A 13,923-nucleotide genomic window follows, 5' to 3' on the forward strand; every position below is an offset into this window, starting at 1 on the left:
TGCTATCTCCCAATGATTCTGCTTTCTTTTTACTTGTGAGGCAACTGGTGAAGTCACTTCTCTCCTTTACAAAATCAAACTGAGAACAGATTCTGAAATTACTCTGAATAAAGTTCACTGAAGTTGTTTCCTTTCCCAACCAAGTGCTTCACTGAAAACAAAAAATGCTGGAGATCTCAGCAGGTCAGGCAGCATCCATGGAGAGAAAGCAAGCTAACAGTCCAAATCTAGATGACTTTTCATCAGAGCTGAAGTGAAATGTAGAGGGGGCAGCATTTATGTAATTGGGGGGCATTGGAGTGCTGGAGCAGAAAGGATGTAGATAGTTCATATTAAGTGATCGGAATCTGAGCTATCAACATCCTTTCTCCCTCAACAGTCCTGCTATTGCATAAATGCTACCCCCTCCACATTTCACTTCAGCTCTGATGAAAAGTCGTTCTCTCCATGGATGCTGCCTGGCCTGCCGTGATCTCCAGCATTTTTTGTTTTCAGTTCAGTTTCCAGCATCTGCAGTAATTTGCTCCTACAACTGCTTCACTGTTTGCTCTCTAAATAGCTCGAATGGAAAAAAAAGATTTTGTTTGAGCACATAGCATCCATACATTTCCTCCTTGAATGTGTTTGATGTCACGCTGCTTCTTAAATTCTGGACCATATAATGCTGAGAGATTCCTACCCCTGTACCCAGGTCTGGACAATCCACCCAAGTCTACGGCACTTAATCCCTGCAGCACTGAATGTTTTGTAAATAAACTGTGCCAAACAGTGGAGAACAGGACCCTTACCCAATGTCACTCTGCAGGAAAAGACAGTTATTCCTGAAGTTGGCAGAGCTGCCCAGGCAGCAGATCACCTCCCCGTACTCTTGCATGATCTTCATCATTTCACACATTGCTGCATAGGAAAGTGCATTTGCAAAATAAAAGAGAACACACTATCAGGGAATTATGTAAAACTGAATGCCTTCTCACCTCATTGCAATCAAAATTGTTTGCGCTCCCTCTCTCTCTCTCTTACTCCAGCATATTGTTTCCCCGGGCCTTCAAGCCAGGGAACTTCTCAGCTAGTCCCAATCTTTCCCTTTCCAACCAATTACAATCTGTTAAAGTTTGGGGTGATCTAATAACTTGGTTTCTGATTTCGCACTCTACATAAACTTGTTGGAGACCGGTGTTGCTGGCTTTGGCCCTTCATCTGGGTTACCCAACAAAACCAAGAAATTTATGAATAAATTCCCAGGGTGATAATTATGAGGCCAGGTGATTCTTGTGAAACATCACCAGGATGAGACACCTTGTATGTATGCCATCTCTGGTCCAGGCCTCTGGAGTGAAATTGAACTTTGCATAGCTTCCTGCCTTACAAATTCAGGCAAACAAGCTGTTTAATTGACAGAATTGCTGAAATTGAGGAATTGTAAAAACATGACTGGATGAGCAGCCTGGGGATGTAGCTACCAAAGTCAGTGGTTGAATCTATAAAACTAGTTTGAAATACTGGAATTGCTTGCCCCCCTGTAACTGACAAATCAACCTTGCTGGATTCCTGTGATTTGACTGCTCGGTCCAAATGAGGTTTCGAGAGCCAGCATCAGATAGCACAGGAAGAATCCATTTGGCCCACTCTGTTTGTACTGGCTCTTTTGAAAGGACCATTACAGCCATGCTCTCTTTCCTTAGAGTCTTGCCATTTTATTCTGATATGTGTTCACTCCCTTTTAAAAGTTACTATTGGATTCACTTTCACCAGCCTTTCAGGAAGTGAAGATTGCAACAACTTTTTTACAAATAAATTCTTATTCTCTGTACCCCTGCCTCCCCTGGAATATTTTGTCAATGGAATCTTAAATTTTGGTCTTCCAGCTACTGACTTCAAGTACAACTTTAGTGTCACATGTCCAAGTTTTTTAAATTAAAAAATGGGATTGGGTGTGACAGGCAAGGCCAGCATGTGTTGTCCATCCCTAATTGCATTTGAAATGAATGGCTTGTTCATTTCAATCACCAACATTGCTGTGGCTCCAGAGTCACGTGCAGGCTAAATGAGGACAGCAGACTGTCCTCTGTGGAAGGAATGACTGAATTACATTCATAATTGATGATTGTTCCATGATATTAGCTTTCAGTTCAGATTTTTATCCCAGCTGTCTTGATGGCATTTGAACTTGTGCCTGCACAGCATTAGCCCTAGCTTCTGGATTATTGGTCCAATGACATTACCACTATGCCACTATCTGCCCATGGCTAAATGCCTGCACACATGTGATGCTCACTTACTGTCTTGAGTGCAGTCTGTGAACAAAGGGACCAGTAAAGGCACATTATCAATATTCTGGAGATGAGGCCGCACTTGATGGATCCCTCGTGGCAGTTTAGCCTAAGGAAAAGAAAGGCAACATCTCATTTATCGTATTGCACTTATAAAAAACAAATGCATTTTACAAGGCTGTCTGGTGGCTATACTAGAAATACCCAAAACATACTTCATAGAAATTGAGACCATTGAGCTCTGGAATTTCTCAGCTTGTGGACTAAATGGTGCCACCGTAGAGGACGGGGGAACAACAGATCCTCTATCAAAGAGCAAATAAACACATTTCCCCAAGCACCCACAACATCACGAGATCTCTAGCAGCATCAGTAGAGGGCTGAGAGTGAGTAACCCGTTAGCCGCGTCAATCAAGAATATGGATCAAAGAAAAACAAATAAGAAACAGCTTAACAAGAAAACAAAAAAAAAAAAAACCCGCAGACTAATCTTTTACCTGGCCCTTTACAATTTGCCTCTTTGACCAAGCCAGTGGTCACGTGTCCAAAGCCTTGATGTGGCTCGCCTTGGGATGTTTTTACTAAATTAGAGGCACTATATAAATGAACACAATGTTCAATCTGTGTTGTGCAAATTGTTTCAAAGCAGTTTCTCCATATTCAATCTCAATTATTTGGGTTTGCGAGAGATTGGAAACTCTTTTCAATAATAAGATAGTTGTTAGGCTGCAACAGTTCCAGTTTTTAAATGTACTTGTAAAGCCTCTGCCTTTGCTCCTACCATTACATCTATGAAGCTGCAGTGACCTAAAGTTTCAGTTTGAATCTGAAGTAGTAATTTACTTAAAAGAACTGGCCACAGATTTCACAGTTACTTTAGTGATAATGTGAACAGTTCCATCATTAACTTGCACCTTACCCTATTATGATCTTCCAGAAAGCTGGGCACATCACTGTCTGTTGGTTGGAAGCTAATGAGATCAGAATGTCTTTCTTCTTCCATTAGCAAAGCTCCCTCTGCATCATCCTTTGAATCTATATATTTTTAAAAAAAGTATACTGAATAAGGTGCAAAAAGGATACAACACAGTCGAGTCACCCACACTGAAGTAAAGAAACATACCAATTCACATCCCCCACCAATTCAAATTTATTTTTTATTCTTGTATGGGATAATTGTATTCCAAATTGGTCTTGAATGCAGCAAAGTTGAGAGTCAATTACATTACTGCAGACCTGGGAATTACATATAGACTAGACAAGGTATGAATGGCAGATTTTCTTCCCTAAAGCACATTAATGAACTAAATTGATTTTACAACAATTAATGACAAGCTAGGATTAGGGCTAGGGTTGATTGATGATACTTTCTTGGTCACCTTTACTGACACGAGTTTTCAATTCTAGATATTTTACAGACTCAGCTCCACTGTTTTCATTACCCATGATAAAAACAGTTAGTTGATGATGGTTGACAGCCAATTGAAGACAAACAGTTCATAAATTTAAAATGCTCCTATACAAATTTATGAAATCACAAGCATCTGCCTTACTTTACTGCAACTATATCTGCACCACTGTAACACAGATATTTAGTGTTGGGCAAGAATTACACCTGTTACACAGAAAAGTAGCTCATCCCCTACCTTGAGGAAGGTCATCACGCAGAGAGCCTGTGTGGCTTGGGCTGGACTGTGGGATCTCCGAGCCAGGACCTCCACTGTATGGTAGCAGAGAGATATGGCAGTTCCATCCTGTTTCTAAACCCATCTTCTCTGCAAACACCTGGGCCAAAGGGATCGATTATTAACAGAAGGTGAGCGAGTGCAATTGCATTATTTAACTTGCAGATACTTTGGGGTGGGGTTGGGGATGGGGCGGCGGCGGGGGTGGAGGGTGTGAAGGAAGAGAGGAGAGCATAAGATTTTGCTACAAGATACTTCAAAAGATATATCAGAGAATTTCTTCTCCCACCCCCGACTTACAAAACAAGCAATATAATTTAGAGGTCTTTGCAGTAAAAATAAAAATCTAATACTACCTTCAATAAGGAAAATGAATGTGTATAGTGCTTTTCCAATCCTTGTTGCATCCCACATCACATTACAGGTCATTTTGATCCTATCCTGTGACTAGTGGTCAACTACAGCTTTAAAACAACAGTCAAATTTCACACAGCAGCAACATATAAGGTAATAATGCAGATAAGCTGTTTATGATGGTGCTGGTTGAAAGATCAATGTTTGGACAAGATGCCAGGACAGCTTCCAACATTCTCCAAATAGTGCCACGGGATCTTCCTTTTGAGCCAGGAAACAGGACCTTCATTTAACATCTTATCTGAAAAATTCAACCATCAATGTAGCACTTCCTCAGTATTATATTGAAGAATCACTCTAGGCTATTTGCTCAGTTCTGCAGTAAGTGAACTATTACTGAAAGTTAACAGACTCAGAAAAACACATTGAAAACACCAGTGGAATGTTGGTCTTAATCTCTAAAGGGCTGAAACAAAGTGATAGAAGTTATCCCTACAGCTATAGAAAGCTCTGGTTGGATCCTGTCTGTAGGACTACATTGAGTTCATTAACAGTACCTTACGAAGGATATACTGGCCTTGGAAAGTCAGTGGGTGTAGCATAGATTAAACAAAACAATCTGGAGTGGGAACGGTTAATTATGAAGACAGATTTACAAAGTAGGCTTGTATTCCTTGAATATAAAAAAAAGAGTTGATAGGATGAAGGGAGAACAACCTTCACTGGGAGACCCCTGAACAAGGAGTCATAATTTATAAACTAGAACTGGGCCATTCCGGGGGTAGCGCTAGCGTGAATTTCTTTACACAAACAGCAGAAGACATCTGGAACACAAAAGCTAGTAAGGCTTGGTGAAGTGAAAATTTCAAAACTTAAGACTGATACTTTGTAGGCAAGGGCATTAAGAGATACAGAACCAAGGTGAGTTAAGACAGTGCTAAAATAAAGACCAGCTGAGATACAATTGAAACAGGATATAGAGATGACGGGTCTAGTTCTGTTCAGTTCCACATCCCTAATGCACAGTATCTAACACTTGGAACAAAATCAATTTCAAATGAGATTAAAGTAATGCAAACACTTGAAACCTGAAACTCAAATGGAAATCCTGGAGTCAAGGATTCAATTTTAATGAAGCTTTCTTTTTAAATCTCTCCCATCTCTGCTTTGAGGGAATTTGACGTTTAAAGCAGAATGAGTTCTGCAGGCTATAGTCATCATAATTAACTTTAATGTCAGCACAGAATAATCAGTACCAAACCTGCAAGTTTACTTAAATTACTCACTCGCCTCAACAATACAGGGAGATGAACATTGAATTCTCAGAGTCTAATGAATAAACGCTGATTGCTTGGTCTGAAATCTGATCTCAGGCAGTGATGAACCACAGCTTGTTTCACACCTGTCTGACCATATCTTCCAAGAACCTCCAGAAGAATGAAGCCAGACCACTGGATGATTCATAAGAGTGTTCTGTGCTACTACTGAACACCAATTGTATTCCCATGCTTTTCAGTGTCGATTGGAGTTTAGAACACATATACCCCGATCAGATGCTCTCTGCAACTATTCAAAATATTCTCAATTTTGTCATGACTCACAGCACTTAATTTAGCAGGCAGAAGTCAGAGCTCCTATTCCAATACATAGTTCTGTGAAAAATATTTCAGCTGCCCATGCATTACCCATTAATGGCATTCACTGACATGAGCTACAGGAAAACCTCAGTTAATTCCCAGCTTCTGAATGCACCTATTATTCTACATAGTTCAGTTACCCCAGTGCAATACCGAGGTCTGGGAAGTCTTGGTGTCGATACTGGATGAAGTTTTACATATACCTCAATCCTGCGGTGCATGAAATGAGTACGCATTATTACAACATGAAAAATAGAAACGGGAATACAGTATTTGGTCTCTCGAGCCTGCTGTGCCAGTCAATAGGATTGTGTATGGCCTTAATTCCTTTTGTCTGTTTCCTGTAACCTTGAACTCTCTAGTGAATCAAAAATGTGTTGCATCCTTGAATGTATTCATTGACCCATCCTCCAATGTTCTCTGGGGAAGGAAATTCTAAGCACTAATAACCCTCAAAGAAGAAATTCCACATCTGATGTAAATGGAAGAGCCCTTATTTTGAAACTGTGCCCCCACCAACACCCAGTCCTAGATTTCCTCATCCTTGCAGTATCTGCCCTGTCAAGCCCCATCAGAACCATGTATGTTTCAATAAGATCACCTCTCATTTTTCCAAAACTCATGAGGTGTAGACCCAAGCCACTTAACCTTTCCTCATATGACAAATCCTTCATTCCAGGAACCAGCCGTGTGAATATTCATTAAACTGCCACCGTGGCGTAAGCTGGGGAGAGACTGCAACCAGCTGATACAGATTCACGCATTTATCTCCTGCAAGCGTGCAAATATCTTGCTGTAATGTATGCAAGAAACACCATTAATAAAACTGCCACTGATCTGCTTTCACTACAGGCTTGAATACCACACTGCACTCAAATATAGATACCATAGTCTTTTGGTTAAAAGAGCAGAAACCAAAAGTGTAGACAGTACCTTGCTTTTTAACTCATCTTCCAGGGAGAAGTAGACGAACCTGATGCATGCATTGACAAGCCCATCGATTAGCCGGACTATGTCAGACCGAGCCTGATACTGGGAGGAGACCATTCCTATGAAGATCTGTCCACTCAAAGCTTGGATGCAGTCTTCCTTCTCCATCACTTCTACTATCCCTTCTGAAACAATCCAACAGTTTTGCTAAGTAAAATTAAGGTTTACACAAACACATATGAATAATTTATAATCATATCATCTTGAATGCAACAAAAGATGCTGATACCCTTCTAGGTTGAGAGTGGGCGTAGTTGGATAAGAGGCGGCAAGAAGGAAGGAACGAGGTGATGTATTGCCATGAAAAAAGATGGAGGAACTCGATTCAAAAGTAACTTCCAAAAAGGAACTTAATGACTTTTCAGGGTTACGCACCTAATTAAATAGCTCTTTCAAAGACACACAATGTGCCAAATGGTCCCCTTTTGTATTGACTGGTACCATAGTATCCTTCCCAACATGGGACAGTACTGCCAGGCTGCACCCAGTCCATCTACCGAGGAGTCAGCAACTTGAAACAGAAAATTACATCTCCAACAAATGGTAGTTTAATGCAGTGCTCCATAGTGCTTTGTGCAGTAAGTTCTTAAAAACTTCTTCTCAGAGTGTGGGGCACTACAAGTGACAGTTGCATCACACAAATGCAAGCTAATGACCATCTCCACAGAGTGTCTACCTGCCTCAGGTAGACCAACCACATGAATAACGGTGATAAGTGAGCAAGCCTGAAGCTGGATATTCTACAATGAGGGCATCACCACCTGACTCCACAAAGCCTGTCCACCATCTACAAGGCACTAGTCAGGAGTTTGATGAGACATTCTCCACTTGCCTGGATGAGTGCAGCCCCAGCAACATCCAAAGTTTGACATAATCCAAGACAAAGCAGTCTATTTGACTGGCATCCACACCCTCATGTGCTTTCACTCCTGCCACCACCACCACACTGTGATGTGTGGGCCAAGGCTTCTTTGAAGCACCTTTCAAATCAATCTCTACCATCCAGAAAAACGAACAACAGACACATGGGAACACCACCAACTTCCCAATCAAGTTAAATTTCACCCATCTTGGAAATATATGTTGTTATTCCTTCATACAAGGCAAAACTCTGGAACTTTTGCCTCAGGAAAGCAACCAACATCATCAAAACCTCTCCCACCCTGGTTATGCTCTCTTCGATCAGGCAGAATGTGCCAACAGATTTAAGAACAGCTTCTTCCCTGCTGGTACCAGAATTATGAACGGACCTCTACAGAACTGATCTTTCTCTGTGCCTTCTCTGTCGCTGTAATACTATACTTTGCGTTCTGTTCTATTACCCTGATGTACTCATGTAAGGTAAGATCTGTCTAGTCAGTATGCAAAACAATATTTTTCACTATCTCAGTACATGTGACAATAATAAATCAAATCAAACCAAATTCAAGTGGAGGCTCCCTGGCACATTCTCAAAGCCAACCAGAGATAGGCAACAAATGCTGGCCCCGACAGCAATGCACACTTTCCATGAATTGATAAACCAACAGTGCTAGACTAGATTTCTATATTTTGGTCATCATTTAAAGTTAGTTTTAAGCCATTTGTTTCAGATGGTTTAGTACCCACAGGGAAATAATGTTAATTGAAAAGTGCACACTTCAGAGCACTTCAGACACAGCTGATTCTCTATTAGTGTGTCTGAATTCGGAGGCATGTTGCTTTAGTGAAAAGCTGAGTGGCCAGATATTCTGGGGCATCTGTGCAGGCTGCCCTTCAGCTTGGCTGTATTTGGTAATGATCTGGATTATTTGGCATATGAAAAGAGAAAGGCATTCTGCACAAATTAATTGCACCATGATGCACTGAATACACTGGCAAATGAAGAACAGTGTCTTGCAGAAATCATTCTGAAGGGTTGAGCAGCCTGTGGAATTGTATCTATTTAGAAGTCAGGAAAGTAGGTAAAAGAAGGGAAAGCACACATCACAGACAGAAGAAACAAATGCAAACAGCATGACTGAATAAATTCTTGAAAATGACAAGTACCATCAGAGCTCCAGCTGTTCCGCCTGCTACCATGTTTAATGGGCGTAGTCCCCGGTAAATCATAGGAAGTGAAGATGGCATTTTGACCTGGCACCTGGACCAATTCAATGCATTTGCTATTCAGTTCCGAAGACAGGGTGCAGTGCATTGGTTTATAGGCAAAAGCCGAGCAGTAGCCAGACAGACAGGCACGTTGGTAAAAATCGAGCACTTTTTTCCTATAGCACCAATAAAATGAGATCAGTAAAAAGACATCTATATGACTGACAAAATGTATACTTAGGCTGAAATGTATCATGGTCTTAAAAAAAAAATCAATATTCAACAGCTTTTGTTTCTAGAAATTTCAACTAGTTAGCCAATTAACTAAAATTCAACATAGGTAGGGCTTTCAATCCTAATGAGTTGCCTAGTTTCAGTAAACCTGGTTAGCAGCATTGAGAATCTATACTTCACTAAGTTTCTAATGCAGAAAATTTCTTTAAAGTAAGATATTTCAACTAATAGCTGTAAAAGGGATACTGGTACAATAAAAGGACATGCAATTACACAGTACCACGTCATATCTGTCTGCCTAAATAATAGTGCCCAAACTGTAATAGTGATTCATTGCTTTGCAGAGTGCTGAAATGGTCTGACGATGTGAAACTCGCTATATAAAGACAACTTCTTTCATTTCAAGAAATTTCCCCACAAGTTTTAGAAGAATGAATTACTTAGGTGTGCTTTTTGACACAATAGTGCAGTTTCCTCTGATTGGGAGGCAAGCCATTAATTGGGTTTCTAACAAGCCCCATAAATCTGCTACTAACCCACTGTTTTTCTTCTGTTTCCTTGTTACTTCTGAAGGGGACACAATAAGCTTATGGGATTTAAAGAGAAGTATTGAGAGGGGAAGGCTGGTCTAGGTCTAATTGAAAAGAATGAGTTTATTGGACTTTTCACTGCTCCTAAAATTCCCACCTAATTGATGGTTTACATGGGATTAAATCCACGTACAATTAGAGACAGATGGTGTTTAAAGCAGTACACAAAGTAATTGGAAAGAACAAACCTGTCAGAACCAGAGAGTGGATAAATATCTGTTCCATCCCAAAAATCTGTGCAGGCCTCCAAGATGAGGTCAGCTGTGCCATGAGACAGCATCTGTACACTATCTGTGAACGCAAATAAAAATGTAGGGAGCATTGGGCAAAACTCTTCCAAACCTTCATTTTTTTTCTTTTTAATATTCTCAAAGAAATTGTTGTACAATCAGCATCATCCAGAGGCGGATGGCACATTGCATTGTGAAGGTTGTTCTATATTCCAGCATGCAGTGTCTTTGTTATTGCGTTCACTCCAATTTAATCAAAATCTAAATCTGATAGAATTATATAGATTTAAACTGAGATCCTGATACTGCACTTGATATCCAGACTACTACTAAAAACAGTTGGCGCCATATGCACTCAATGGACACACTACAGTTCCAATGGATATCAATAGGACATGAGCAATGTCTCCTCGAATCACAATGAAGCTGATGAGTTTTACGACGTTCCCTTGGTAGTAGAATGGATCCTGTGTAATCAGCGAAGGATGTATCAAAGGAGAGGCCTAACACATGAACTGATCCTTGCTTAGGAAGCCATAATTGACACCGCTCCCTTCCATTAAACAAGCAGGAATAGAGAGAAAAACAAAATATTTCCCAATCATTTGAATTAAACCACATGCTAGTTTGGCCACAACCTTAACCATTATGTGGAGTCAATCTTATGGGAGATGGAAAGAAAGTGACTAGGTTTTAATACAGTGACACACCAGACATCCACTAAATAGATGTCATCCATTTTGGTAGGAATAACAGGAAAATGGACTATGTTTTAAATGGTAAAAAATTGCAGCACACTGCTGTGCAAAGGGACTTGGGTGTCCTTGTGCATGAATCGCTAAAAGTAGGATTGCAGGTGCAGCAGGTAATTAAAAAGGCAAATGGAATTTTGTCTGCCATTGCTAGAGGGATGGAGTTTAAAAACAGGGAGGCTATGCTGCAGCTGTATAGGGTCCTGGTGAGGCCACACCTGGAATATTGTGTGCAGTTTTGGTCTCCTTACTTGAGAAGAGATATACTAGCACTGGAGGGGGTGCAGAGGAGATTCACTCGGTTGATTCCAGAGTTGAGAGGGTTGGATTATGAGGAGAGACTGAGTAGACTGGGATTATACTCATTGGAATTCAGAAGAATGAGGGGAGATCTTATAGAAACATATAAGATTATGAAGGGAATAGATAAGGTGGAGGCAGGGAGGTTGTTTCCACTAGCAGGTGAAACTAGGACTAGAGGGCATCGCCTCGAAATAAAATGTAGGACTGAGGAAGTAGATGTAGGTCAGGAGGAACTTCTTCACCCAAAGGGTTGTGAATCTGCGGAATTCTCTGCCCAGTGAAGCGGTCGAAGCTACCTCGCTGAATGTTTTTAAGGCAAGGCTAGATAACTTTTTGAACAGTAAAGGAATTAAGGGTTATGGTGAGTGGGCGGGTAAGTGGAGCTGAGTCTCAAAAAGATCAGCCATGATCTTATTAAATGGCAGGGCAGGCTCGAGGGGCCCGATGGCCTACTCCTGCTCCTCGTTATTATGTTTTTATGTTCTTATGTTTCTTTGTCCGTTTACATTTATGATTGCATTATGAGTTCATTAAGAAAAATTAAAATTTTTAAACCATTAATTCATTCTCCCTTTTTAGCCAATCCTTGTACTATAATCACAAAAATTTAAAAATGGGAATTCATTCATGAGACAAGGGGCATGAAGCCATTACTGTTTAGTTCTTAATATTGATTAGTTTTAAGTTGAGACATCAATTTTCTCTTCACAGGTTCAACCATTCCTGGTTTTAATTATGGATTGAGGATGATTTATTTAAGTCAAGTTACACATTAAAATTTCACTTGATTTGATTTCAGAAATGCTTACCACAGCTGTACATTCCTTTCCCAACTTGGCAAGATGCACAACTCAATAATAGTTAGCATGAACAACAGAAGCAAACAAATACATGTGGACCTTGCCGAGCTAAACAGTTTTAGAGCAACCTCAAAGAATGATCTTAAATAACATTTATTACAATTTTTCACAGAACATTGTTAGCCATAGGTCAGTGGTATCAAACTCATCTCAGCCAGCAGTTTGTAGGTTCCAAGCAGCATTCCAATGCAATATTAAGGAATGCTGCACTGTCAGGCATATTATGTTCCTAGTGCGATGTTATACCAAAGACTCTCAAATAGACTTAAAACATTTTATAAGCATTAATTCAAAGAAAAGCAGGGCAGTTTTCCCCTCATGTTCTTGATCAATATTATCACTCAACCAATAACAAAACGTACGGCGATCATTACATTGCTAATTATGAAAGTGAGGTGTGAGCAAATCACTTCACAGGCATTGGATACTAATGGAAGTTCAAGTTTGCTCTTGCTTTCAGAAGCAAAATGCATCCAAAATAACACTCACTGGTCAATGTATCTCTCACAAAAAGGCTGATCATGTGACTGAGTGGCGGTCGCCTCTTGGTTACATACAACAGTCTCTGCGGCACTGGCTCCTTTACCATTTCTGCTGTTGGAAGTTGGTACATGGTCAGATGATTCTCTTGCTTGAACAGCTCTTTGGCTCCAGGAGTAAAGCCTACAAAATAAAATACATCAATTTTAAACAGCAATATTGCTTCTTCCCTGCTTTTTCTCAGAATGATGGAACTTGTCCCCTTGCCTCATGGGTATTTTTTTAAGTCTGTTAATGTTCTACACTGTCGGACCGTGGCCCCTCTTATTAATTTTAAGAATGAATAACTAAAATCATTTGATTCCTACTGTTACTTTGGTTTAAAGTATAACATTGACTACAGCGCACAGTAGGTAGGAGAAAAATTAGCAAGTGCCTCAATATTGTCATGCTAAGTACTCAAACTCAGAGACTTGAACTAATGCTTTGGAGATGGGAGCTCAAATTCCACCAAAACAGCTGGGAAATTTAATTCAGTTAATTAAATGTGAAATATAATGTTAGTATCAGCAATGGCATTGGTTGGTTAGCTCAGTGGCTAACGTGTAGTTCAGAACAATGTTAACAACTCAGGTTCAATTCATATTCTAAAAGAACTGGATTTGGGATCAGCCTCCTCCTACTGCTCCCCCAAGAGTAGGAGCAAACTAGTACTGACAAAGAACTGCCAAGAAAAACTGCTGAGGATGAAGCATCATTAAGAAAATGAGCCAACATTCTGCCTTCAGGCAGGATACTCATGGAATGGACAGATGGCAGGACTGACGTATGGAGACAGATTGGATTGGTTAGAACTATTATTCACTGAAGTTTAGAAGAATGAGCGGGGTATCTCATGGAAGCCTATAAAATTCCAACAGAGCTACACAGGGTAAATGCAGGAAGGATTTTCCCAATGGTGTACTTTTAATTACTCTTTAATATAACCTAAGCAAGCCACTTGGTTGTTTTTGAGGCATCTTTTTAAGGCCAACAGATGTATGGACAACAAATGATGACTTCACCAGTGGACATAGATCCTGTAAATTAATAAAAATAATGATCATGGGGTTCCCTTCTCACTTAATTACCCAGAGTAATGACTCATAATATCACTTAAACTTGTCCACTCGCTGGAACGGACTCTGGGAAGGCCTGAAGTTTAGAAATCATGACTGAAATCCACGTTCTGTCTGACACAGTAGCCATCTGACCGTTTAAAGTCAGAGAATCCACCTTTAACATCTAATCTTTTAGTTACTTTGCTTAAACATCATTAGATTATTGGGACTGGAAATCTCGTTCAGCACTGAGAGTTTTGTTCTTAGTTTGTTCCAGTTGCTTCGTGTGGGGTGGGAAGGAAGGCCAAGGCACCCCAGATAGTCAAAAAAAGAACTTCCCCCAACTGAACAGAGCCTAGATGTGGCAG

The 13,923-nt window shown here is 40.3% G+C and overlaps 1 protein-coding gene across 6 annotated transcripts in view; it reads right to left on the reverse strand.

Annotated features, from left to right (window-relative positions):
- tmem94 (transmembrane protein 94) overlaps window positions 1-13,923 on the reverse strand; it is a 121,291-nt gene that overhangs the window by 27,457 nt on the left and 79,911 nt on the right. For all 6 annotated transcript variants that reach the window (XM_048610716.1, XM_048610717.1, XM_048610718.1 and 3 more), the window contains 8 exons: window positions 12,465-12,638; window positions 10,019-10,121; window positions 8,965-9,182; window positions 6,880-7,061; window positions 3,917-4,055; window positions 3,190-3,305; window positions 2,280-2,379; window positions 789-897 (listed from right to left, as the gene is read on the reverse strand). In XM_048610716.1, the coding sequence (XP_048466673.1) occupies window positions 789-897; window positions 2,280-2,379; window positions 3,190-3,305; window positions 3,917-4,055; window positions 6,880-7,061; window positions 8,965-9,182; window positions 10,019-10,121; window positions 12,465-12,638 (1,141 nt within the window). The remainder of the gene's footprint in view (window positions 1-788; window positions 898-2,279; window positions 2,380-3,189; window positions 3,306-3,916; window positions 4,056-6,879; window positions 7,062-8,964; window positions 9,183-10,018; window positions 10,122-12,464; window positions 12,639-13,923) is intronic.

This window comes from Rhincodon typus, chromosome 23, assembly GCF_021869965.1.
Source record: "Rhincodon typus isolate 14 chromosome 23, sRhiTyp1.1, whole genome shotgun sequence".
In the NCBI taxonomy this organism is placed as follows: Eukaryota; Metazoa; Chordata; class Chondrichthyes; order Orectolobiformes; family Rhincodontidae; genus Rhincodon; species Rhincodon typus.